The sequence below is a fragment of the Siphateles boraxobius genome, unplaced genomic scaffold (assembly GCF_051911475.1).
Source record: "Siphateles boraxobius isolate OS27281-9 unplaced genomic scaffold, OSU_SipBor_1 30, whole genome shotgun sequence".
In the NCBI taxonomy this organism is placed as follows: Eukaryota; Metazoa; Chordata; class Actinopteri; order Cypriniformes; family Leuciscidae; genus Siphateles; species Siphateles boraxobius.
Window position 1 is genome coordinate 2,515,001 of NW_027508920.1, and position 27,451 is coordinate 2,542,451.

At 47.5% G+C, this 27,451-nt stretch overlaps 1 protein-coding gene across 1 annotated transcript; it reads left to right on the plus strand.

Annotated features, from left to right (window-relative positions):
* Nucleotides 1–5,715: 5,715 nt before the first annotated feature.
* On the plus strand, nucleotides 5,716–27,189 carry uraha (urate (5-hydroxyiso-) hydrolase a). Its single transcript, XM_077248119.1, has 4 exons — nucleotides 5,716–8,889; nucleotides 22,243–22,385; nucleotides 22,561–22,696; nucleotides 26,831–27,189. The coding sequence occupies exons 1-4, from the start codon at nucleotides 8,842–8,844 to the stop codon at nucleotides 26,918–26,920; spliced, it is 417 nt and encodes a 138-aa protein (XP_077104234.1). The 5' UTR covers nucleotides 5,716–8,841; the 3' UTR covers nucleotides 26,921–27,189.
* Nucleotides 27,190–27,451: the final 262 nt, after the last annotated feature.

Sequence of the window (27,451 nt, forward strand, 5' to 3'; positions counted from 1 at the left end):
TCATTTGGTTCACTGATTATGACAATGACATCATCGGCGTATGCTGATAACTTAAAAACATTAGCACATTTTGGCATACACAGTCCACACACATCAGATCTTAGTTTATTTAACAGGGGTTCTATGGCTAAAGTGTATAACATGCCTGACAGCGCACAGCCTTGTCTGACACCCCTGTACACACTGAACGGAGAGCATAAGTCACCATTAATCTTTAATATACTCTCAACGCCACAATACATAATTTTAATCATTTCAATAAACTCTGAACTAAAACCAAAAGCTTTTAAAACACTCCATAAATAAATATGCTCGACTCTGTCGAAAGCCTTCTCTTGATCGATTGATATCATACCAAAATCTAAGTCAAAGATTTTTCCACAGTCAAAAATATCTCTGATGAAAGAAACATTATCAAAGATTCTCCTTCCTGGTACGCAGTACGACTGATCTGGATGAACAATCGATCCAATGACTTCCCCCAATCTGATTGCCAAAGCTTTAGACAATATTTTGTAGTCGTTACATAATAAAATTACTGGTCTCCAATTTTTGATGTCGTTTAAATCTCCTTTTTTAGGCAATAAAGTAATAATTGCTCTCCGGCAGCTTCTAGGCAGTTGTCCATTTGCCAGACTCTCATTAAAAACTGTTACTAATTCTGGACCCATTTCTAACCAAAAAGATTTATAAAATTCAATTGTAATGCTATCAATGCCTGGTGCTTTTCCATTTCCCATTTTTTTAAGGGCATTTTCAAGCTCAACTAAACTCAAAATTTTACTAATTTCCTCATTTGCATTTTTAGTTATTTGAGGTAAATTTTCAAAAAAATTCAAATTACTATCTTGCTCTTCGGAAAATACTGACTTTTAAGATTGTAGATACTCCCCCTCTTTTGTCAAAAGGTGGCGCTACTGAGCCCCTGCACCACGCCCGTTTCTGAAACTTTGCACATGTCTACTGGCTAATAAATGTGATGTGCTGAAGTTTCATCAAGATCAGTCAATGTATGCAGAAGTTATTACACACTTCCTGTTTCCATTATTCGCCATAAATTCGTTTCCTCCCACAGCCAAACCGTTCGAGATATCAAAAATCCCCTGGCAATTTTTCATCCTCAATGTCCTGACTTCATGCACACCGAGTTTGGTGACGATCGGGTGAATTCCCTAGGAGAAGTGTTTCAAATTCCTGAGCATGAGTTTCCAAATAACCCATAATAGCCGACTTCCTGTTGGGCTGGCGTAAAAAGTAAAAGTACAAAGGATATATGAACCAATGAGATCTATATGTGTACCGAGTTTCATATTATTACATGCAAGCGTTTTTGATTTATGGACCAAGATTTTTTACCACTTCCAGGGGGCGCTGTCGAGCCCCCCTGCCACGCCCGAGTACCAGCTTCAGCCCGGCCCTGATGGCCGCGGGTTCTGACCCGTGTGCAAAGTTTCAAGAGTTTTCGAGCACGTTAAGGGCCCCAAAAGTGCCCAAAAGGTAGTAAAATAATAATAATAATAATAATAATCAATATAGCTGCGAGCAGCGATTGCGGGCCCAAACCGGTGGCACCGCCACCCTGGTGCCTTTACCTAAACGCACCGGGGTGGCGGTGCCGCCAGCCTTGACCCTTCATCGCTGCTCCCAGCTATATTTATATATATTTATATTTATATATATATTAGTTGGTCTGAGCTAATAACTGTGAATTAGAAAGTTGTCCAGCTCGATATGAACAATATACATACTGAGTTTTAAGATTGTAGATAAAAGTATAGACCTAACTCCCCCTCTTTTGTCAAAAGGTGGCGCTATATATATATATAAAGAAGCCGCTGACACCGCCACCCCGGTGCCTTTAGGGTTATTGTGCACGACGTGCAAAAACGTAACCCCGCTTTGACTGTTGAAAAGAAGTGTGCTGTAGAGCTTGTGTAACGGAGGCGAGTTAGTAGTCTGACGACAGATGCTAGTGGCTGCAGTCTTTAGCCTCCTTGTTAGAGCGCCTGACTCTCATGCCGGAGACCCGGGTTCGAGGCCCGCTCGGAGCGGGTCGAGTGGGACCTGGGTGAAGGGGGGTTACACTTGCATCAGTGTGGGCTCTGCAAAAGTTCGCATCGAGGGCACATATCAACCACAAAGTATGCGTGAGCCAGAGATGGGAGTAAGTCAAGTCTCAAGTCCCTACCATCAAGCAGAGGTGGAAAGTCCAGGGGTCAGAAAGTAAAAGTCCTGCCATATTTTTATTCCACCCATGAACTCACACAGCAAAAACTTCAGTGTTAAATCAACTTTCCTAAGAGTTTATTTGGCTCCAGACTCAAGAGTGTTAAAGTGTTAAAATGAGTGTTAAATTAACACTCAATAGTGTTAAAGTTAATGAGATAATTAAGTGATTGATTGAGTGATGATTGACCACTATTGACGACACCTGATGTTAACAAGCAGAATCACTGAAGGAGAAAATCACAAATTGTAAGCCACCGTTGGGTGTGGGTGTATTCACAACACATAGCATACGATATAATATCTTAAGATTATTCATCATTATGTTGTCTCTGCCTTTTCTGTTTTAATGATATTCAGAACAGAAAAAATAAATGTTCCTTATAATTTTAATTAACCCCTAACTTTATTCTCATCTGAATTATAAATAATTGATTTCCGTATAAAATGATTTAAGCGCCTCTCTCTCTCTCTCTCTCTCTCTCTCTCTCTCTCTCTCTCTCTCTCTCTCTCTCTCACTCTCTCTCTCTCTCTCTCTCTCTCTCTCCCTCTCACACACACACACAAAGTTCTATCGCGGCAGCGCGCCTCTCTCGCGCGCACACACACACTCCAGCTTAAGAGAGAGGCTCGCGTCATCAAACTGTGTGTGTGTGTGTGTGTGTGAGAGAGAGAGAGAGAGAGAGAAGCGCGGGCGCGATCGAACTGTGTGTGTGTGTGTGTGTGTGTGTGTGTGCGCGCGTGTGAGAGAGAGAGGCGCGGGCGTGATCGAACTATGTGTGTGTGTGAACAGTGGAAACATACTCCGTCATTTTTTTCATACAGGACATCATTCAGACTGCAAACTGTTTACTTATATTTGTGTACACTCGCTATAAAACACAACATCCTCAGTCACAGAGAGAGAGGCGTGCGCGATCGAACTGTGTGTTAGTGCGTGTGAGAAAAGAGGCGCGGGCGCGATCGAACTGTGTGTGTGCGTGTGAGTGTGTGTGTGTGAGAGAGAGAGGCGCGGGCGCGATCGAACTGTGTGTGTGTGTGTGTGTGTGTGTGAGAGAGAGAGAGAGAGAGAGAGAGAGAGAGAGAGAGAGAGAGAGAGAGAGAGAGAGAGAGAGAGAGAGAGAGAGAACGCGGGCGCGATCGAACTGTGTGTGTGCGCGTGTGAGAGAAAGAGGCGCGGGCGCGGCGATGGAACTGTGTGTGATTGTGCTGCAAACTGTTAACTTATATTTGTGTACACTCGCTATAAAACCAACATCCTCAGTCACAGAGAGAGAGGCGTACGTGCGCGATTGAACTGTGTGTGTGCATGTGAGTGTGCGTGTGAGAGAGAGAGGCGCGGGCGCGATCGAACTGTGTGTGTGTGTGTGTGTGTGAGAGAGAGAGAGAGAGAGAGAGAGAAGCGCGGGCGCGATCGAACTGTGTGTGTGTGTGCGCGTGTGAGAGAGAGAGGCGCGGGCGCGATCGAACTGTGTGTGTTTGTGAACAGTGGAAACATACTCCGTCATTTTTTTCATACAGGACATTCAGACTGCAAACTGTTTACTTATTTGTGTACACTCGCTATAAAACACAACATCCTCAGTCACATACATAATATATTTATATATAAATATAATTTTGGACACAAGAGGGCAGTATAGCCCTATTTATAATTTTGTGTTTAAACTATCACTGGAAGAGACCCCCCCTTTCTTTCTCACCCTCCCTACACAGACACACACACACACACACACACACACACACACACACACACACACACACACACACACAGAGAATGGCAGGGAACACTCTCTCTGTCAGAGAGAGGGAGAGATAATGCTCAGAATCCACATTCAAACCAAAATATCTGACTTCATGTTGGTCAGAGCTAATAACTGTAAATTAGAAAGTTGTTCGGCTTGACGAGAACAATATACACGCCAGGTTTTGTAACTGTAGGTAAAATTATCTAAGTTATAACACACTTTATGTGTCCTTTTTTAGTCATAAATTCATTTGCTCGCCATGGCCAAACCGTTCGAGATATCAAAAATCCGTCCGCAATTAAGCTTCCTCAATGTCTTGACTTCATGCTGACCGAGTTTCGTGGTGTTTGGATTAATTCTCTAGGAGAAGTATATAAAAAATAAAAGCATGCATTTTCCAAACAACCCATAATAGCTGACTTCCTGTAGAGCTGTCGTTAAACTTAGAGCACGAAAGTTGTTCGGCCCGATGAGATCTAAATATGTACCGAGTTTCATATTATTACATGCAAGCATGTTTGATATATGGACAAGTGTTCGAATCACATTCCAGGGGGCGCTGTCGAGCCCCCCTGCCACGCCCGGGTACCATCTTCAGCCCGGCCCTGATGGCCGCAGGTTCTGACCTGTGTGCAAAGTTTCAAGAGTTTTCGAACACGTTAAGGGCCCTAAAACCTTGAAAAACAAAAATTAAAGCACTCTCACTCAGCAGACAAATCCCCCTCCCCCCAAACACACGGAGAGACGTAGGGTCAGAGAGAGAGGAAGAGAAAATTCTCCAAAACATCCACATTCAAACCAAAATATCTGACTTCCACTTGGTCTGAGCTAATATCTGTAAATTAGAAAGTTGTCCAGCTCGATATGAACAATATACATACAGAGTTTTAAGATTGTAGATAAAAGTATAGACCTAACTCCCCCTCTTTTGTCAAAAGGTGGCGCTACTGAGCCCCTGCACGACACCCGTTTCTGAAACTTTGCACATGTCTACTGGCTAATAAATGTGATGTTACTGTCGAGTTTCATGCAATTTCAAGTATGCTAAGAGTCTCAAAAGCATCAAAAAAGAATCTTAAAGTTTGATGCGTTACCACGGCAACAGTATCTAAGATATCAATAATCCTTTCACATGTTTACATCTGCCGTGTGTTTACATTATACACATAAAGTTTTAAGCAAATCGGGGAAAAATAAGAGGGTGATTTAAAAGCATTTTGAAAGTGACACACTTCCTGCTGCCAGTTGGTGGCGCTATAACTTTGAATCACTATAGTCACATCCATCTGATCGGCCTCTTACAGCGAACACACTGCTGAAGTTTCATTAAGATCAGTCAATGTATGCAGAAATTATAACACACTTCCTGTTTCCATTATTCGCCTTAAATTTGTTTCCTCGCCACAGCCAAACCGTTCGAGATATCAAAAATCCCCTGGCAATTTTCCATCCTCAATGTCTTGACTTCATGCACACCGAGTTTGGTGACGATCGGGTGAATTCCCTAGGAGAAGTGTTTCAAATTCCTGAGCATGAGTTTCCAAACAACCCATAATAGCCGACTTCCTGTTGGGCTGGCGTAAAAAGTAAGAGTACGAAGGATATATGAAACGATGAGATCTATATGTGTACCGACTTTCATATTAATTCATGCAAGCGTGTTTGATATATGGACATGTTTTTGAATCCCGTTCCAGGGGGCGCTGTCGAGCCCCCCTGCCACGCCTGGTACCATCTTCCGTCCGGCCCTGATGGCCGCGGGTTCTGACCTGTGTGCAAAGTTTCAAGAGTTTTTGAGCACGTTAAGGCCCCCAAAAGTGCCCAAAAGGTAGTAAAATAATAATAATAATAATAATAATAATAATAATAATAATAAATAATCCTAAGGAAAACAATAGGGCCTTCGCCTTTTCAAGGCTTGTGCCCTAATAATAAATAATCCTAAGGAAAACAATAGGGCCTTTGCCTTTTCAAGGCTTGGGCCCTAATAAATAGGGAAGCAAACAAAAGAGGGTAACAAGGGAGGACAGGTGGGGCAAATGAAACACATGGCACAATGAAACATACATGACAAGCCATGTGCTCACACCAAACATGACAAAAACACAAGCATATGGCCAGTGAAACAAATCACAAGCCATCTGTCATCCCTAAGGAGCAACACCAAAAAACAAGACAGGAACATGACAACTCACCAACAGACAACACAAGACAGGAAGATCAAACAGAGACAAAGAGGTAAGGGAGGGAGGGGAGCCAGGGAGGCTCAGGCGGGTCTGGAGTACCAGCAGAGGGCCAGGGCGGGACCGGAGGGACAGACCAGGCAGGCTCCAGCGGATCAGGAGTCCCAGCAGAGGGCCAGGGCGGTGCTGGGTGGACAGACCAGGCAGGCTCCAGCAGATCAGGAGTCCCAGCAGAAGGCAAGGGCGGTGCCGTAGGGACAGACCAGGCGGACTCCAGCGGTTCAGGTGTCCCGGCTGAGGGCCAGGGTGGATCAGGCAGGTCAGGATCCCTGGTAAGAGGCCGGGGTGGGTCTTGACTGGGGCCCTCACTTGACTCGGGACAGGAGATGGAGCCATCACCGGACGCTGGTCATACTTGGTCAAGACAGGGATTAAAGTGAGGAAGGGGAACCCCACAAGGATTACTGCTCCAAGGGAAGCACGGCCAATGCGGTGGACACAAGGCAGACAGTTCTCTGGGACAGCAGCAAACTCTGGGACAGTCACTGTGGCCGAGAGAGCAGACGGCTCTGGGACAGCCTCTGTGATTGTGGCTAACTCTGGAGACTTCAGGGCTTTATCTGAGGAAGCTAGGAGGGATGTGTGTGTGGCCCAGACACACAGAAGGGCAAAGGCATAGCAGGAGAGAGTGGCTTCAATGGCCTCCATGGCCGTATCAGGGAGAGCGTTTAGCTCAGTGATGGCCTCCGGACTGGCAGCGGGCTCTGGGACAGATTCTGTGCCGACAGCGGGCTGCTGTGGGACAACGTGGGGTGCTCTGGAACGACCGTGGGCTCTGGGTGGCAGACTGGTCCCGAGTCAGAAGTAACCCTGTGCATCTTCCAGGCACGCAGGACAGCCAAAACATAAAAGGCAAACACAGCCCTCTTGGCCAAGGCAGGGCTGGCAGGGAAAGCCTCTGTGGCCATGACAGGGAGAGTGGGCAACTCTGGGACCACCGGGCTAATGAGCACCGCAGTCGGGTCCTCCGGACCGGATTTGGGACCCCCGAAGTCAGGTCCTCCCGGACCACCAAACTTGGGACCACCGAAGTTGGGTCCTCCCGGACCACCCAGCTTGGGACCGCCGAAGTCTGGTCCTCCTGGACCACCGGCTGGCTGAGGACCACCAGCCCTCAGTTGGCTGGTTTGTTCTGTCTGGGTTTGGGTAGGTGGAAGTAGCGAGGACTCAAGAGGACTCAAATTATAACAAAAACTACCCAGTGGGGGAAAACAAGACAGGTAGCAAGACTTTACAGACTGGACTTGGCAAGAAACATGAGGGTGTCTTAGATGACAAACCAGCACAGGACTGAAAACACAAGGAGAATAAATAGGGAAGCAAACAAAAGAGGGGGGACAGGTAGGGCAAATTAATCAATAATCAGGTAACAAGATGGGAGAGGCTAGACAATCGACAGAAGTGCACATGGCACAAGGAAACATACATGACAACCCATGTGCTCACACCAAATATGAAAAAAACACAAGCACATGGCCAGTAAAACAAATCACAAGCAATGTGCTAACACAAACCGAGACATGTACAAGCCAGCGAGAACACTCATAAGACACGTGTTCACACAAAACATAACAACATGAAAGCACGCAGGTTGTGTTTTTCACAGCACAAGACAAAACATGACATGAAAGCACATGAAACAAGGCACACAGACAAGACAAAACAGGAATGTCAGGGCTCTGTCACAAAACCAAGAAATAGACTAGACAGAAGTGACAGAACACTGACAGTTTCAAGCTTTTTATCACAAATTGATAGGCTTTGATGGACTTCCAAAAAAATATACCCATTGACTCCCATTATAAGGCTTGGACATCTTTTAATATAACTCTGATTGTATTCGTCTGAAAGTAGAATGTCATATACACCTAGGATGACTTCAGGGTGAGTAAAAAAAAAATCATTTTTGGGTGAACTATCCCTTCAATTCCTGTCCTGTCTTTAATAAACAACAAAGCCAGTGGTGTTGGGGAATTTCTTTGTGGTGTGAGACGAAGTCCACTACAGTTTTCCATAGTTTCAATATTTTCCAGCAGAATGAGTAGCTATTATCCCCAGATTAATCGGACATTCCTGACCCATATTGAGTGACGGAAGAAAGGAGAATACCTCTGAACAGATTAATCAAAAATATTGCTGCATAAACTTTTATTTTGCACATCTATAGCCTTTTTTCCATGTCTGAAGAATATCTGCAAATCATATCACTCAAATGTTTCAACTAGTGTATAAGAAGCCTTTTTAAATATGTATATACATTTATAAAGCTCCTTACAGTAATGTTAATTTTGGAAACATTCATTGCACTTTGCACCAAGTTATCAATGCAAGGTAAATTACCCAGAGGTCAATGGCTTATATGTTTGCACATCTCTTCATGCACACAGTCCATCTCTCAAACTCTGAAATAAAACAAGCATTTGTGCTCTGTTGAGGAATCTGTATCGAATTAATTGGTTCAACTTTCTTGTCACAAGATAGCCCACACATGGGCTAAGTGCTGGCTCATTTGTGATCTCATCACACTACACCCCCTCTGCTTTTGTCTCTGCTCTATACATTGTTCCACATTGCAGTGTATATTCATTTTAAAGCGGTGTGCAAAAACACAAGACACACTTCAGATGAACAGACTTCAACATATCAGGGGTCATATTGTGTCGACAGATAAGGTAAGACTATTTCTTTGTGTCTCTTAATCAACCAGTAATTCTACTGCCTTATGAGAAAGAATGAATTACGAAAGAATTTCTTAAGCAACAGCTTTTTACAGTTTTTAATCAAAGTGCTTTAATGTCCGGATCTTACCAGAATATATATATATATATATATATATATATATATATATATATATATATATATATATATGTGTGTGTGTGTGTTTTATAGTAGCGTAATTTATGAATTACAAAAGATGAATCTTCTTCAAAACAAGAAGCTTCTGCTTCTGAATTGACAGGGAATGTAATTGTGTGTTAACTCTGTGGGTAAAAACTGTCCGTCATGGCAAATATGTGGTAATATTATGAACCTGACACAATGTTTATGGTCCAGCATAACAGATGATTTAATATACCTGAATAGTAGATCAGTGAATGACACCAGGAAAATGTCATCTATCTGACACACTCAGATAAAACCAGGTTTGCTGACAATTTTAATCATTATAAATAATTATATATAGTATAGTTATAAATATAGTAATAATAAATAATTATAGTTGTAACAATGTTCAAGATTCAGGGAAGGAAGAGGACAGGGTCAGCTTGGGGAGACTGCGGGTGTTTATTGAAAAACAAAAATAAACAGACCAAAATCAAGGTCGGACACACAGCGCTATATGATCGAACTCAATCCACTAGAATCAGGTGTCACTCAAGTCGTTCCTCGCGCTTTACGCTCTCGGCGTTCTCTTTCACTTTTTCCGCTGTTCTCAGCTATTGTCCGATCACCCACAGGTCTCCACTGGTTTCTCTCTCCCCGCATCTCATTTCCTAGTGGCTTTTATCTGTCTCCCCATGCAAATTACTGAAACAAGACACAGGAGTTTGTCTTTTACACTTAACCCACTCACGCCGCACCTGTCTCCCGATCCTCTCTCCTGTCACAGACCTCGCTGAACGACGCCCCCCTTGCCACATACACCCACCGCCTGACTCAGGCCGAGGAGCCGTGGAGCGGCGCGTGTCCCGAACAGAGGGTGAATTCCCACCCCAGGAGATAATACCGGAGGGTGAGGACGGCCCATCTGATGGCTAAACATTCCTTCTCAATGGTGCTGTACTTAGTCTCTCTCTTAAAGAGCTTATGACTATGTACAGCACTGGCCGCTCCTCTCCCTCCATCTCCTGGGACAGGACTGCTCACAGCCCCCTGTCTGACGCGTCAGTCTGCAACAAGAAAGGGAGAGAAAAATCAGGAGCCTGTAAGAGTGGCCCACCAATAGAGCAGCCTTTACTTGAGTGAAAGCCTGCTGACACTGCTCCGTCCACTAAACCGGATCTGGTGATTCCTTTTTAGTGAGATCAGTCAGCGGGCTGGCGAGGTCCGAATAATTAGGCACAAACCTTCTATAATATCCCGCCAGGAACTGTCTCACCTCCCTTTTGGTCTTGGGTCTCGGGACGTTCCAACGGCTGCTGTTTTATCAATTTGGGGACGCACCTGCCCGTGACCCAAGTGGAACCCCAGATACCTGACCTCTACACACCTATGTCATCCAGATAGGCAGCGGCATATGCAACATGTGGCCGGAGAATCCTGTCCATGAGACGCTTGAACGTGGCTGGAGCCCCGAACAACCCAAACGGAAGCGTAACGAATTGGTGTAATCCGAACGACGCTGTAAAGGCTGTCTTTTCTTTAGATAGAGGCGATAAGGGGATCTGCCAATACCCTTTAGTTAAGTCCAGTGTCGAATAAAAGCGAGCAGTGCCGAGCTGATCAAGCAGTTCGTCAATCCGCGGCATTGGATATGCGTCGAACTTCGACACAGCATTAACTTTGTGATAATCCACACACAAACCAGCCGTCCGTTTTAGGTACTAAGACTATCGGGCTCGCCCAATTACTGTGGGATTCTTCTAATTCCCCCATCTCAAGCGTCGCCTCTAATTTAGACTGAACCACTTTTTTTGTGTTCAGGTAACCTATACGGCCGGCTGCGCACCACCACGCCTGGCTCGGTCTCAATATGGTGCTGAATGAGATTTGTTCGACCAGGTAGGGGTGAGAACACGTCGTCAAATTCTGCCTGCAACCTGGCTACGTCAGTAATCTGGGATGGCGAAAGATGATCTCCTCCCTGAGCCAGCGCGAGAGGTGGAATTTTAATATTCGTCTCTGGCCTCAGGTTGAGGTGGTAAATTTGACATGCCCCGTTCCTATCCGTTTGAAGTACCTCATTATTGAGATCCCTGACTCGCTGTGTGACCTTAAAGGGCCCTTGCCACTTCGCGAGTAATTTGGAACTCGGAAGTAGGAAGCAATACAAGGACTTTATCTCCGAAAGAATCGAGCCATGTCTATAAAATGGTCCGGGTCCCCGCAACGCCAGCAGGCCAGCCCAGGCCGCCCTAGTGGCAGAAAGTGGGGTAAGTGATTGGTGTGGGGAGAGCGGAGGAAGAGGAGTCGTGTCAGCCCCAGCGGCGGCAAACCCCGTGCCCCTGGGCTGTGGTCACGGGCCCCCTGACAGGTCCAGCGCTGTCAGCGCAGGTCCAGAGGTGGGCCACGGAACGATCCGGGAGGACGGGACCTAGGGAGGGGAACAGGTCGAGGGGAAGAACTAGAGGTAGGAGAGGGGAAGAGGAAGAAAAAGAGGAGGAGAGAGATTGTTGGTAAAGTTTTGCTGACCCTGGAGCACGCCAACAGCTGGTCCTCCGCCAGCTGAATAGCCAAGTCCAGCGATGTCGGTTGGTGGCACTGGACCCATTCCGCCGTCTTCCTGGGCAGACAGGCGATGAACTGCTCCAGTACCACGCGGTCGATGATCTTCCCGATGTTGCTTCCCTCAGCCAGCAGCCACTTGCGGCAGGAGCCCCGGAGCTGTTGAGCCATCACGAAGGGTCGGCCACTCTCGCCCAAATCCAGCGAACGGAACGACTGGCGGTGTCGCTCTGGGCTCCGGCCGACCCGCTGTAGAATGGCTCTTTTGATGTCGTCGAAGACCAGGAGGTTCTGGACCGGCAGTTGTTGGGTCGGCGCTTGCACCTCCCCGGACAGCAGTGGGATAAGGCGCACCGGCCATTGCTCTCTTGGCCACCCACCTGCCTTTGCTGACTTTTCAAAAAGGTCCAGGAACATATCCGGATCGTCCTGTGAACCCATTTTATTCAGTGGCAGGTGGGGGAGCTTGACCGGTGGCGGCGGTTTCTGTCCGAACCTCCCGGTCCATCCAGCTCCGGAACCTCTCGCAATCCTCTTGTTAGCCCTGTACGAGCACCTGGAACCGAAGCTCCAGATCGTTCTGCATTTCCATCAAGGCCCGGTGCTGATCTTGGTGGAGGACCGCGAGGGATGAAACCACATCTGCAAGCGGCGACGCTGACGGCGATTACATGCTGGCAGCGGCTTCCATCTTCCTTCCCGGGTTTCGGCACCAGTGTAACAATGTTCAAGATTCAGGGAAGGAAGAGAACGGGGTCGGCTTGGGGAGACTGCAGGTGTTTATTGAAAAACAAAAAAAACAGACCAAAATCAAGGTCTCGCACACAGCGCTATGTAATCGAACTCAATCCACTAGAATCAGCTGTAACTCAGCTCGGCGTTCTCTTTCACTCTTTCCGCTGTTCTCAGCTATTGTCCGATCACCCACAGGTCTCCACTGCAGATATCTACTTGCAGATAGTAGAGTGTATTGTTGGTTGACGACAAGATGGCGCCAGGATGTTTGCCGGCTTGCCACAGTCTGTCCTTGTCTCTTTTATTTGTAATGTTTCTTGTTTGTTTTATCACGCGCTCTGTTTGCTCCCCTCTGGTATATGATCGCATGACGCTATTAAATATTCGATCGGCTGTGTCTGATTGTTTATTTTGCGATCCCAGAGATGATTGGCATCTGCACTCGCATTATGTGCCAGTCGCATTGAGGAACATGTGTTACCTGCCGGGATGTCTGTGCATGTGGAGGAAACGGCGAAGGAGGCGTGGGAAGCGTTCTGGAGTCCTTGTGAGATCGAAGAAGATCGGGAAGTTTCCAGTCATCGGACCTGCTTCTTCGATGGCGGAGGCCGTGGTCGTGAACCTGAGATGTTCATACATTGTGCCTGTCTTCCCGTCTTCGGCGTTGATGCCTCAGTTTTCACGGATGGTGTACGTAAGGCGGCAGTCTGCAGATCGAGGAGTTAATCATCGGAATCTTCGCTCTCTACTACAAAACGGGAGTCCGGTAACATTTTATGATTCCTCTCTGCAATCCTCTTCCGATACCACTCCCACTCCAGTGACAATGGCGTTGATTAACGCGAGATCTCTGGCAAATAAGACCTTTATTTTGAACGATCTTTTTCTTTCTCACGAAATTGATTTTTTATTTGTCACTGAGACTTGGCTGAAGGCTGGTGAGATGACTTCCCTCTCTGAACTTTCTCCTCCTGGTTGCAGTTTTTTTAGTACCCCTAGGTCTGTTGGCCGGGGCGGGGGTCTTGCAGTTGTTTTAAAAGACAAGTTTAAGTGTAGACTTTCACCTTCTGCATCCTTTTGCACTTTTGAATCTCAGCTAATTACGCTGAATTCTTTTAAATCTGTGTTATGTGTTTTGATTTATAGACCCCCAAATTTTCATGGGGATTTTATACAAGAGTTCTCTGAACTTTTATCTGGTATTGTCCCTTCTTTTGACAATATTCTAATTTTAGGGGATTTTAATATACATGTGTGCTGCCCTTCAAAGCCCCTGGTCAAAGAATTTTTAAATTTAACAGAGTCATTTGATTTTTTGCAACGCGTTTTGGGTCCAACTCATGAACGTGGTCATACGCTTGACCTTGTATTATCTAAGGGATTCTCTGTTGATAGCGTCAAGATTGTCGATACTGTTTTTTCGGACCATAAGACTGTAATTTTAAGTTCTAACTTTCCTTGTGTCGCGCCGAGTAATATTGCTTCTGCCTCGGTTTCATCTCGCATACTCAATCCATGCACAGCTAGTAGTTTTTCAGCTGCTTTTAATGTCTCTTTTTTTTTCTCTTTTTTTTTTTTCCTTGATCGAGTCACACTCTCCCTGTATGGGTTTGGAAGAGTTGGTCGATCAGTTTAATTCTTCTTGTTTAGAGATTTTAGATGTGGTGGCTCCTGTCAAAGTCAGGCGAAAAAAAGTCAAATGACAGCCCTGGTTGAACAGTACTACCAGCGCTCTTAGGCAGGAGTGTCGGAGGGCTGAACGCAAATGGGTCAAAGATAAATTACAAGTCTCTTATGAGATTTTGAAGAACCATTTGAACGAATATCAAAGAGCTGTTAAATTGGCTAGATCAAATTATTTTTCTGATATCAACTCCAGAAACTGTAATAATTCTAGAGTACTTTTCTCGACTATAAATGCTGTTCTTCATCCTACCGCTACTCCTTCATTCACTCCTTCTGCTAAGATGTGTGAAGAGTTCTTAAACTTTTCTATTGGTAAAGTTGATGGAATTAGATCTCAGATTTCATCTGTTGTCAATGATTGTATTGCTCATGTTGACCCTACGAACCAATTAACCTGTTTTATGCCTGTTTCTTTGCAGCAGCTTAATGATATAACTGCTCATATGAAGCCCACCAGGTCTCCTGGTGATGTGCTCCCTTCTTCTCTGTTTAAGAAGGTACTTGATTCAATTGGCCCAAGTATTCTGTCTATTATGAATACTAGTTTGTCATCTGGTGTTGTTCCGGTTAGTTTTAAGCATGCGGTTATTCAGCCCCTGCTAAAAAGAAACGGCTTAGACCCCTTTGACATGAGTAGTTTTCGTCCGATTTCAAAATTGCCTTTTATTTCGAAGATACTGGAAAAAATTGTGCATGCACAGCTTAATGACTTTTTAATGAGGAATAACATCGCAGATAGATTCCAGTCAGGTTTTAGAGCTGGTCATAGTACAGAATCTGCTCTTTTGAGGGTTAGGTTAGGAGAAGATATGGAGAAGGTTGTTCTTGCCTTTGTGTCATCCCTTTTGGATTATTGTAATGTATTGTATCTGGGTGTGAGTCAGGCTTCTCTCTTCCGCTTGCAGCTCGTTCAGAACTCAGCTGCCAGACTTTTAACGGGCACTAAGAAGAGAGAGCACATTACTCCGGTTTTAATTAAATTACATTGGTTACCCATACGATACAGAATTCAATACAAAGCTTTGTTGTATGTTTTTAAGTCTCTGCATGGCCTAGCACCTGAGTATGTTACTGATTTAATCAGCCGCTGTCAATCAAGTAGATCTCTGCGCTCTAATGACCAATTGCTTCTCATGGTTCCGCGATCCCGTTTGAAATGTAAAGGTGATCGGGCATTCTCTGTTGCAGCTCCTAGGCTCTGGAATGACCTTCTTCTGTCTGTAAAAACTTGTCCTTCATTGGGTGCTTTTCAGAGTGCGCTTAAAACTTACTTGTTCTCTTTAGCATTTGACAATGCTTTGTAAGTTTTTATGTCATATGTTTGCATTGTTTTTATGTCTTTGTTTTTACTTTTTTTTCTTTTATACCTTCTGTACAGCACTTTGGTTCCACTTGTGGTTTTGAAAGTGCTCTATAAATAAAGTTGAGTTGAGTTGAGTTGAGCTATTGTCCGATCACCCACAGGTCTCCACTGGTCTTTCTCTCCCCGCATCTCATTTCCTCATGGCTTTTATCGGTCTCCCCACACCAATTACTGAAACGAGACACAGGTGTTTGTCATTCACACTTAACTCACTCACACCACACCTGTCTCTTGATCCTCTCTCCTGTCACAGACCTCGCTGAACCACGCCCCCCTTGCCACAATAGTATAAATCATTCTGTCTATCTGTTTGTATCCACACTGTGATTTATATTTGAAGATCATTCAGCCTTACTAAAGAGTTTTGAAAAGATTTACGTAGCCAGTAATAACAGAACAAGCTCTCCACAAGCACAGACTAGAAGAAACGTCTCGGTTACGTATGTAACCCTCGTTCCCTGAGTAGGGAACGGAGACGTTACGTCGGATGACGACGAATGGGATTTCGCTTAGAACACTTATCGACTTCGAGTATTACAAAACGAGCCAATGGCAAAGAAATGCCATGGGTCTGCGGAATTTGCATAGCGTATCTCCGCCTTACCTCGTAGGTATAAAAGGAGGACGCCGGCAACAGGCAGATATGTTTCTTCGCTGAGGAGCCAAGACTGAGCTCAGGCGATCCCCGCGGTACAGCGGAAAGTGGCAGGAAGACGTAACGTCTCCGTTCCCTACTCAGGGAACGAGGATTACATATGTAACCGAGACGTTCCCTTTCGTTGTCACTCCGAGTTACGTCGGATGACGACGAATGGGGTTACCAGTCTAATCACGCCACCTTCTCAGCTGTCTTCCAGTGTCCTGCGTAAATCTGAGATCCCTGTCGTGAGACTGGCACGGACGAAGGACTCCTATTTAGCACAGGAATACCAAGTTACACTGGGGAGCATATCCCAAAGTTTAGGGGAAATATGCAATTACTGCCAACCCAGAGGGGGGGACTTAGAGAATACACATATGACCCGAAGTAGACATGTGGAGAACACTGGGGTGTCCAGCCGCAGGTGGAATATTTCAACCCCAGGGGTGGCAAGGTGGCTTGCCAAGGGAAAGACCCATGCTCAAAGAGGCTTACAGTGGAATACACATGTGGGGGTTGCTCAGAGGAGGGACCATGCACACGGGAGGCACCTAGCCGACACGCAGGCAATAGACACTGGCGCCGACGTCAGGAGTGCTGGAGGAGCTCAGGGCTTTCGGGGAAGCTCACCTGAGGAGAATATCGCACGTATCCAGTCCGTGGAGTGGAATGGCGAGCAAGCGAAGACACCTGAGCGGGTCCAGTACTAGCTGGTTGAAGCGAGTACATGAGAGGACACTGGCTCCACTCGGAGATTGTAGAATCTGGCGAATGTGAGGTTTCGCCCAGCCTGCAGCTCTGCAGATGTCTGTTAGCGAGGCGCCATGCGCTAGAGCCCAAGAGGATGCCACACTCCGGGTGGAGTGGGCAGTCACACCAAGGGGGCACGGTCGACCTTGCTGCTGGTATGCCAAAGCAATGGCGTCCACTATCCAGTGAGACAACCCTTGCTTGGAGAGAGCCTTTCCCTTCAGCTTCCCACCAAAACAGACGAAGAGCTGGTCTGAGGTCCTAGGTCCCCTCTTGATGGAGGCCAGTGCAACCAGGAGCGCTGTCTTCATAGACAGGAATTTAAGCTCGACTGATTGCAGGGGCTCAAATGGAGCACTCATCAGGGCAGTTAGAACCACTGAGAGGTCCGAAGAGGGAACGAGAGGAGGGGATTTAGTCTCCTCGCTCCTCTCAGGAACCTGATAACCAGGTCGTGCTTCCCCACCGACTTACCTTCGATGTGGTCATGGTGTGCGGCAATAGCGGCAACGTAGACCTTCAGGGTGGAGGGAGACAGCCTTCGCTCCAGCCCCTGTTGAAGGAAGGAAGGCACAAAGCTGATCGAGCATCTCCGGGGGTCTTCTCGGTGAGAAGAGCACCAGCTGACGAAGAGGTTCCACTTCAACGCATAGACGTGTCACGTGGACGACGCCCTAGCGGAAGTGATGGTAGCCACCACCGCTGGTGGTAGGGTACTCAAACCTGCCTCGTCCCATCGAGGAGCCACACGTGGAGGTTCCAGAAATCGGGACGAGGGTGCCATAGGTGGCCCCGTCCCTGAGGAAGAAGGTTCTTCCTCAGAGGGATCGGCCAGGGAGGTGCTGTCGCGAGGAGTACTAGTTCGGAGAACCAGGTCTGGGCGGGCCAGTACGGCGCGACCAGAATGACCTGCTCCGCGTCCTCCCTGACCTTGCGCAAGGTCTGCGCAAGAAGGCTCACCGGGGGAAACGCATACTTGCGGCCCTGCGGCCAGCTGTGCGCCAGAGCATCCGTGCCGAGCGTGCCCTCGGTCAGGGAATAAAACTGAGCGCAATGGGTCGAGTCGTGGGAGGCAAACAGATCTATCTGTGCGTCCCCGAACTTGTCCCAAATCAGCTGAACCGACTGGGGATGGAGTCGCCAATCTCCCGGGAGGGGCTGAAGCCGTGAGAGCTCGTCGGCTGCACAGTTCAGGGCTCCGGGGATATAAATGGCATGAAGCGACCTCAGATGCTTCTGACTCCATAAGAGGAGGTGGCGGGCGAGTTGCGACATACGGCAGGAGCGTAGACCACCTTGATGGTTGAAGTACGCTACAGTGACGGTATTGTCTGAACGGACTAGTACGTGTTGGTTCTTGAGCACGGCCCGGAAGCGGCGCAAAGCAAGACGTACGGCCAGCAACTCGAGGCAATTTACGTGCCAGAGGCGTCGGGGTCCGGTCCAGGAGCCCGCGGCAGCACGTCCATTGCACATGGCACCCCAGCCCGTGGAGGAGGCATCTGTCGTTACAACAACATGCCGCGAAGCTCGTTCCAAGGGCACTCCGGCCCGTAGAAAACTGAGGTTCGACCACGGGGTGAAGGTCTGACGGCAGGTCGGAGTAACTGGTACTCGGAGGGTGCCGTGTTGCCATGCCCACCTCGGGACTCGGTCGCGGACCCAAAGCTGAAGCGGTCTCATATGAAGCGGCAAACCGTGGCTGCAGATGCCATATGCCCCAGGAGCCTCTGAAGAAACTTCAGTGGAACCGCACTCTTGCGCTTGATAGTCTCAGGCAAGTCAGCAATGGCTGAGTGGAGAAGGCGACCAAGTCCATACCGAGAAAAGAGCTCCTCTGCACGGGGCAAAGTTTACTCCTTCCCCGGTTGACCCGAAGGCCCAGACGAGCTAGGTGCCGGAGCACTGGGTCCCTGTATTCGCAAACCTGGTCTCAGGAGTGAGCTTAAACCAGCCAGTCACCGAGATAGTTCAGGACGCGAACCCCGTGTTCCCATGGAGGAACAAAGGCAGCCTCAACAACCTTGTGAAGGCGCGAAGAGACAGGGCTAGCCCGAATGGGAAAACAGCGTACTGATATGCGCGCGCCCTGACAGCAAACCGTAGGTATGGTCTGAGTCGAGGGAGAACGGAGACATAAAAGTAGGCGCCCTTCAGGTCGATCGCTGCAAACCAATCCTGTGGCCGCACACATTCAGAAGTGCGTTTGGCCAGGAGCATCTTGAACGGCAGCCTGTGAAGGGAGCGGTTCGGACCAGGATTGGCCGTAACCCACCAGACTTCTCCGGGACAATGAGGTAGGGGCTTTACACCCGGACCTCCTTTCGGCTGGAGGGACAGTCTCAATCGCACCCTTCGCCAGTAGGGTAGCAACCTCCGCTCTTATGATAGGGCATAGCCATCGACCAAAGTGGAGCGGACTCCCCTGAAGTGGGGAGGAGACCGTGCGAAATGAATCGCATAGCCGAGCCGATGGTTCGCGCGACCCAGCGGAACAGAAGGGAAGCTCTAGGCAGGCTCCCAACTGTGCCAGCGGCGTCGAGAACCACAGACGTCCCCCCGGTGGTGCAGCGAAGCGGAATGACCAGCCCAGACGTGGACGGCATAGCGGCCCGGTGTGGGGGCAAGGTCAAAACCGCACCCTGACAGAGGAGGCCAGGGAAGGACCAGCGTTCCACGGGGGCCTGGTCTGTCAAGGGTCTGGCGACAGAGGGGGACAGGGGCGAAGCGGTCGTGGACGGTACGCCGTGTCAACCACCTCCGGGACAGAGGGGGACGAGGAGAGCACGGCATGTGGGCGGCGCTCTGTGACGTCCGAACTCTCTGTGCTCAGAGACGGGAGAGTCAGTTCTTTGGAGAATAAGGATCCTTCCCCGGCCCTCGCGCGGGGAAAGGAGTGGTCCTGCTACCAGCTCCTGGAAAGAACTGAGTCCCATCTCTGAGGAGCCCATCCCAAAAGCACCGCTTAACCCGGCGTGTAGCGGGGGGCGGAGCTGGATTAGGACTGTTTTGGCGTCCGACCGCGGCCTCCAGAGCCGGCCCGGCTGAGCGGGCGGGGTGGGAGCCGCGGGGGGGGCGCCCACGGCGGTGGGCAGACCGAGGGACCTGAGCGGACGGCGGGGCCGTCGGGACAGAGTCAACCTCAGTCTGCTCCATCCCCGAGGAGCCCGTCTCAGGAGCGCCGCTTAACCCGGCGTGTAGCGGGGGGCGGGTCTGGAGAGGGGCTGTGGGACCGCCCGCGGCCCCAAGAGCCGGCCCGAGTGAACGGGCGGGGTGGGAGCCGCGGGGGGGCGCCTTCGGCGGTGGGCAGACCGAGGGACCCGGGCGGACGGCGGGGCCGTCGGGACAGAATCAACGTCAGTCTGCTCATGAGCGGCCGAGAGCTGTTGGTCAGCCCTCAACCGCACCGCCGGAGAGGCCGACCTGGGATATGGGAATGTCAGACAGACGGGTCCGCGCGACATCCAGCACATCAGACAGGTTCAGCCACAGAATGGTGAGCATCACCTGACCCAGGGAGCGTACGGCCACTTTCGTCGCTCGGAGAGCAAGGTAGTGACGGCGCGCAGCTCAGTGAAGAGCCCTGGGTCAGTCCCGCCCTCGTGCAGGTCCATGAGAATATGGGTCAGGTGGACCAGCAGAATGACCATGGCATGCAGTGAGGCGGCTGCCAGTCCCGTGGCACTATAGGATCTCGCCACAAGCGTAGACGAAAAACTACAGGCCACGGGCGGGTGCTTAGGATTGCGCCGAGAAGAAGCACTCTGAGGACACATAGCATCGCAACAGAGCGTTCAGCCGGGGGAACCCCAGTGTACCCAAGGGCAGCGGCCCCATCGAGGAGAGGAAAGGCGGATGAGATCAGCGAGCAGTCCTGAGAAGACAAGGGGGTCTTCTAGGACTTCGAGATCTCATCATGCACGTCCGGAAAGAGAGGTATTGGGGTTTGCCGCGGACGAGGGTCGGCGGCCTTACCCAAGACCAATCGTCCCAGGAAAGCATGGCCGTCATCTCCGGATCAGACTCAGGCACAGCCGTATGCACACCGGAAGGTGGCAGCTGTGACGAGCCCTCACTTCCAGAAGACTCAAGCCCACCTAGTGATGCTGCAACAGACATGGCATCTTCCTCTGTAGCTTCAACTGAAACATGCGGGCCACCAGAGGGTAGACTCGCGGGAATCAGCAGTTCACTAGCGGGCACCGTCATTGAAGTGGGGGGCTGGGGTCACGGACACATAGTCGGCGCCTTGTTCCAGACCGTAACCCTCAGGTCACCCTGGCCACCAGCCGAAGATCGGGGGGTGGATGAGGGGACTCTCACTCTTGCGAGTTCACCGAGTCTAGACCTATATATGACGCGATGATCACGTTCCCTTTCGAGAACATGAGTCACCCACGAGCGCTGTTCAAGCATGATCAAACACACTAGACAGCGCTCGTGCCCATCAGAGTCCGATACCAGTCCGCTGCAACCAGAAATTCACGGGCGAGCCGTCTTTAAAAAGACGTGCCGCGTGCGAGCTCTTTTATGAGAGGAGAGAAAAAAACGCCGCGATGTTGAAGCGCACAGGGAGACACACACACACTGGCAGATTACTGCACAGATCAGCAGGCACTGTGAGCTCGCTGCAGATCGCCGTCACACCAACACCGGAGAGAGAAGCTCGTCTCGTAGAGCGAAGTCAGAGATGACTGTGGAGTGAAGAAATACTCTTGGCTCCGAAGCGAAAACATATCTGCCTGTTGCCGGCGTCCTCCTTTTATACCCACGAGGTAAGGCGGAGATACGCTATGCAAATTCCGCAGACCCATGGCATTTCTTTGCCATTGGCTCGTTTTGTAATACTCGAAGTCGATAGGTGTTCTAAGCGAAACCCCATTCGTCGTCATCCGACGTAACTCGGAGTGACAATGAAAGGGAACTAACAAAACACTAGCTATCCTGTATAATAAGATGTATAAATACAAACTTGCTATAATTTCTCTATGAAAAAGGAAGTTCCTCATTGATTTATGCACATCACTCGTAGAAATGTAATTGTTAATCTGTCTTAATATTAAACAAATGAGTTAAAGTAAAAGTTAAAAAAAAAACTGTAACTGAATATTTGTAACAATTTATTTATTTAGATATAACAAAATCGGAGAGTAATATAAACAGTATTATAAATAATAAATAGTCAGACCTGTTTTAAACAGAGAAATAACAACAAAAAGAGCACATACACATCAATTTATGAATTAATTAATTCAAAAAGTGGACAGTGTCATGATACAGAAGGAGAACAAAACAGATAATATCCAAACTCAGTTTATATATTTTGGAAGTTTGCGCAACATTCAAATCCATATCCAACTTAATCCATTCATTAAGCCACACATCATCTGTCATTTTCAAAAATGCTTTATAGTTTAAAAGCAGCTGGTTTATTGTGCATTAATTTAATATCACATTCTGTCACAGTATATGAACATGGCCGCTACCCTGCCAAGCCCCCTCACAACTCATGTGCTGAATATAGCCCAAGGAGTTCCTGGAGCCAACATGACCATTATCCTCTATCTCCTAGACCCCATCTCATCGATGTGGAACTTACTCATAACAGGGTAAAAATGCATAAATTGCAGTGTTAAATATTCAAGTGACTGATATCTCTTAAGTTTTCTATCAACCAAATTGATAGCATGCAGATTTAAGAGCATGTAGAGGTCTTGGCTAACCAAGTAAAATATTTCAAAAATGTTCTCAAAGTCATGAAAATGAACACTGTGTTAATTATAGGATTACTAATGACGATGGACGGTGTCCTGGGTTGATTAAAAAAGAAAGCTTCATTGCTGGTGTGTATAAACTGCGTTTTGAGACTGGAAAGTACTGGGATGCCTTGGGGGAGACGTGCTTCTATCCATATGTAGAGGTATGAGAGAATTAAATGTACTATTTCAAACAATCACCTGGAGTAATATATATATATATATATATATATATATACATTTTTTTGCTGTATTTTTAGCTAATGTTTAGACACATTACACCAGTGGTTTTCAATGCTGGTCCTGGGGACCATCTCTGTTAAGAATGTAACCTTAGTTCCTTGAGTAGGGAACGAGACACTGTGTCAGTAGATGATACTATGGAAACACCCCAAGGTGTGATGATTGTCTGAAGCCCATATAGAATCATGCCAATTTAATGGCTGATGGCGCTTGCATCGCCCTATGTGTCATACATTAAAAGGACATGCTTGAGTCATCTTACTCAGATTTCCAATGAAGGAAGCAAGCCGATGAGGAGAATGGCATATGCTAACTAACGCTATGTGAAAAATATACCACAGCGCCATACAACTATGTCTGCGGTTCATCGTCCATAAAACCAGATAGACTGCAAACCAGCGAACAACCTCTTGCTCAAGCAAATAAAACCTAGAAGCCTGGAGTCAAACCCACATCTAGACCATAACATCTAATTGAAGTATATGAAGAAGCCCACCCTGCCGCAACACAAAAGTCCTCCAAGGAAGCACCCCTAAACAAAGCTGGAGAAGAAGATCCTGCCCTGTTAGAATAAGCACGAACACCAGAAGTCAAAGCCAAACCACGCACCTCATAGGCTGTAAAGATAGCATCTTTCACCCAATTAGACATCCTCTGTTTGGTGACAGCAGAGGAAAAAGATAGTCTGAGGGAGTTTTGGGCCCTGGAGAAGTTTTGCCCTGGCATTTGTGTGGTTATATCAAAAATATATCAGTAATAAAAGTCTTATTGTATGTGGCGAGCAGGACGAGGTTGAGGGACGTGAGAATGGCGCGAGGCCGGTGGCGTGATTGATGATGAGCAACACCTGCGCGACGCACCGGTCTAGTATCTCTCACGGAGGAGCGGAAGCATAAAGGAGGAGCGATGACAGTGAAGATGGAGAGAGGAACAGGCCTGATTGTATGTGTCTCTCTCCATCTTCAATGTCGTCGCTCCTCCTTTATGTTTCCGCTCCTCCATGAGATATACGAGACCGGTGCGGTTCATCGTGCAGGTGTCGCTCATTATCAATCACGCCACCGGCCTCGTGCCATTCTCTCACATCCCTCGACCTCGTCCTGCTCGCCACAACTTAATATTGCATGCTGACAACCGACAACCATGGGAATATACTCTTTGTATACTGAAGGAACTAAAGGACCTTGAGGCATCGATCAGTAACAACTGCTGACGGAGTAGTTTAAGTCGATTTCGCTGCAATGTGGAAAGATTCAACAGAACGAGACGGTGCATTCATTGACCCCAGAGGATTAAAGCCCTTACTGATCCTTCAGACTGATAGTCATGAACCAATTTTCAGTTCAAACCTAAGACAAGATGGACTTCAGCATCAACATCTTAGAACTGTACACCCTGCGTGTGAGATTTAAGCGGCACAAGTTCAGAATCAGACTTGAACCACCATTCTTTTTGGTCACTAAAAAATAATAGAGGCATACCCCACCCTAGGTCTCAACAACACCTTTAATAAACCTGGAGTGAAATCCAAAAAACAGGAAGGACTAACAGACAAGGCCTGAAGATCCCCAATCCTCTCCAAAGAGGATAAGGCCAACAGCAATGCCGTCTTAAGAGTCAGAAGCTCATCCAAGGCTGACTCCTTGCAGGGCTGACTCCTTGCCCTTGCAGGACAACTGACAAATCCCTAAAGCCGAAACGGAACGGCCTAAAGCCGAAACTCCAGCACTGAAACAACAGCGAGGTGAACTTGGTCCGACCTGCTCTGTGTACACCACGCAAAAAGCTGCCACTGAAATAAATACACCTGCCTCGTAGAGGGGGCCCTAGAGTTCAAACTGGTATCAGTTATCTCTGCAGATAGACCTGAACCCACCAAAGGTTCAGCAACAGTACACTCTTCTGGAGGTTTATCCTCAGCCTGAGGCTCCTCAGATGGTCGAGGACCATTTCTAGATGACCTACTTCTGACTCCTGCAATTGGGTCAATATGAGCAAATCCTACAGGTGGTTTAAAATGGGGCTTTGTAAAAGTCGGCGGAATCAGCGGTAGTACGAATAGAAGGACCCAAAACTGGTTTGTCCCCAAAGCTTTCTGTGCCTCTGAACAATATGAATATTACAATACACATCCTTCAGATTGATAGTGATGAACCAATTTGCAGTTCAAACCTAAGACAAGATGGACATCAGCATCAACATCTTAAAACTGTACACCCTGAGTGTGAGATTTAATTGGCACAAGTTCAGAATCAGACTTGAACCACCATTTTTTTTCGGTCACTAAAAAAATAATGAATGTAGAAACCCGATTCCATCTGGGAAGGAGGTACATATTTTTTGGCCCCCTCCTCCAGAAATGAAAGAATTTCCTGCCAGGGCTTTCCTAGAGAGCACCATGTGGGGAGGACTCCTCCGACCCTCATCGAAAATGGATGGTGTAACCGTGTGCACAAGACACTAGGACGGTTTCTCGAGCTCTGAAGGCTAAAGAGCACGGAGCAATGCTCACAGGGGGAGGTCTGAGCAAGAATTGTCCAAGATGCAATGAGCAGTGGAACAGGCTGGACAGGCCCCAGGAGGCCACAGTGAGAGGCACGAAAAAGCTTCCGCGGCTGGTCCAACTCTCTAATGGGGGACTTGGCCTCCGTCAATGAGCCAAGCAATCAGGAGTTACTACTTGGGCCCTGAGAATGAGAGGCACTGGGTGAGTCCTGGGGCACCAATCCTTTCGAGGTGGCACCAAAGCCGATGGCTCCCTCTTCTGTTCCACACAAAGGCGCTAAAGAGAGCTTGATCGTGATCATAGGCTGTTCAAACTCCCGCGCCCTACAAGGAATAAGATGCTGAAAAGGAGCCGATTGCTGTAGTGACAGCATCTCAAAAAAGGCCTTCCTGAGACAGAGGAGCATTCAAAAGGAAGGTCCTATTTTTCTCCCGGATGTCAATCAGGTTTAGCCAGAGGTGATATTCTAGCGGCAGTAATGCAGCCATGGAGCACCAAGTCATTAGCCTGTCTAAACTGTCTCAGCATTCAAGCCTGAACCCTCATCCAAGTTCTTTTAAGACATCTGCCTGGTAAACCTGGAGTACTGCTATTGTATGTAGGGCTGCTCCTGCCTGACCAGCAGCCATGTAAAACTTGCTCCAAAGTGGAGGTGACCCTGCACGGCTTAGAGGCCAGCAATGGCCAAGACTTCAGAGTTGGCGTGAGAAAAGATAAAAAGAGATTGTATTATGAGTTTCCGGGTCAGGACACAAATCAGCAATCATTTAAATAAATGCTTGGGTTCTAAAAGCGTTCTTTTGCCGAATGCACATGATCCGAGGAGAGAGTGTGTGGAGGGAAAAAACATGTCAGCTCTCCCTCCATATGCTCAAACTCGTTGTCACCCCAAGCTAGTCTAGAACGCAATACTTTTAGTTTTAAACTATGACAGTGGCGACAATCAGACAATCAGTAAAGCGCTGCTTGAGCATGTTTAACACTCAAACATTGTACACACCTCGTGTGTCATGTGTATCCATTTCAAGACTAAACCAAGGACACAGAGCCACACACTTTACAAAAACTCATCACATTCACTGAGAGGAGTTGGAAAAACTGCACGTAAATATGGCAAGAGAATGCGAGGCAAATCTTCCTTAAGGGCAACACATAAACAGCTTCCTGAAAATAGTGAAATCTGAGTGAGATGTGGTGAGCATGACATTTTGAGGCGAACGTGACATATGTCATGGGGCAGTGTAAGCACCATCAGCCAATAAATTGCAGTGACTCTATACAGGCTTCAGACAATCATAACACCTGGGGGTGTTCCCATAGCATCAGCATTTGACATGGCGTCGAGTGAACCTATGAAAGGGAACCACCGCCTTGCACATTTTGTGTGTTTCTCTTATCTGACACACTCAGATAAGAGTTAAATAATGGAGATAAACAAAATATGCAGATCAGTGGGTCCCCAGGACCAGGATTGTAAACCACTGCTTTACACTCTTTCTAATAACAATTGTTAGTGTTTTATTTATTATTGTATGTTTTGTTTTTTCAGGTTGTCTTCACCATCACTGACCCTTCACAGAAGTACCATGTTCCTCTGATTCTGAGCCGTTTCTCTTACAGTACATATAGAGGAAGTTAGATGTTAAGTTCATGAAAAATTTGTTGTAAGTCATCTAAAAATGTTTTTGTAACTCATGAAATTATTATAAATCATTAGTAAATAAGTATTTCACAAATTTGTTGTAGTAATTATATATTGATACATATTCTGTCCTCGCAACTACATCACTCTGAAGAAGACAGCTAGCTAACAGACACACACAAAGCAGTTTCCAGAATTATTTCCAGAATGTTTACTTCACTTAACCCTTTCTTGTAAAACTAAAGTACAATAAACACAAAATAAAATTACAAATTGTATATTAATTCCTTTGGTATACATATGATGCGTACAGTCTGCACATGCATATACATCAGTGGCGAGCGGTCACTTTTTAAACCGGGTATGCTGGGTGACGCGTAGGGCTAGCGGAAGCGCTGGGCAATTGCCGTGGGCGCCAGACACTTGAGGGCGCCGCATCATGACGAGCACGAGCATCTCAAACTTGTGAAGAACTATCTGCGATCGACAATACGTTTACATCAGTGGCGGGCCGTGCATTTCACACCT

Coding starts and splice junctions, on each gene's coding strand:
- uraha (XM_077248119.1), top strand. CDS start 8,842: ATGAACAGACTTCAACATATCAGGGGTCATATTGTGTCGACAGATAAG. Junction 8,890..22,242: donor ATATTGTGTCGACAGATAAG/GTAAGACTATTT, acceptor ATTCTGTCACAG/TATATGAACATGGCCGCTAC. Junction 22,697..26,830: donor GCTTCTATCCATATGTAGAG/GTATGAGAGAAT, acceptor TTGTTTTTTCAG/GTTGTCTTCACCATCACTGA.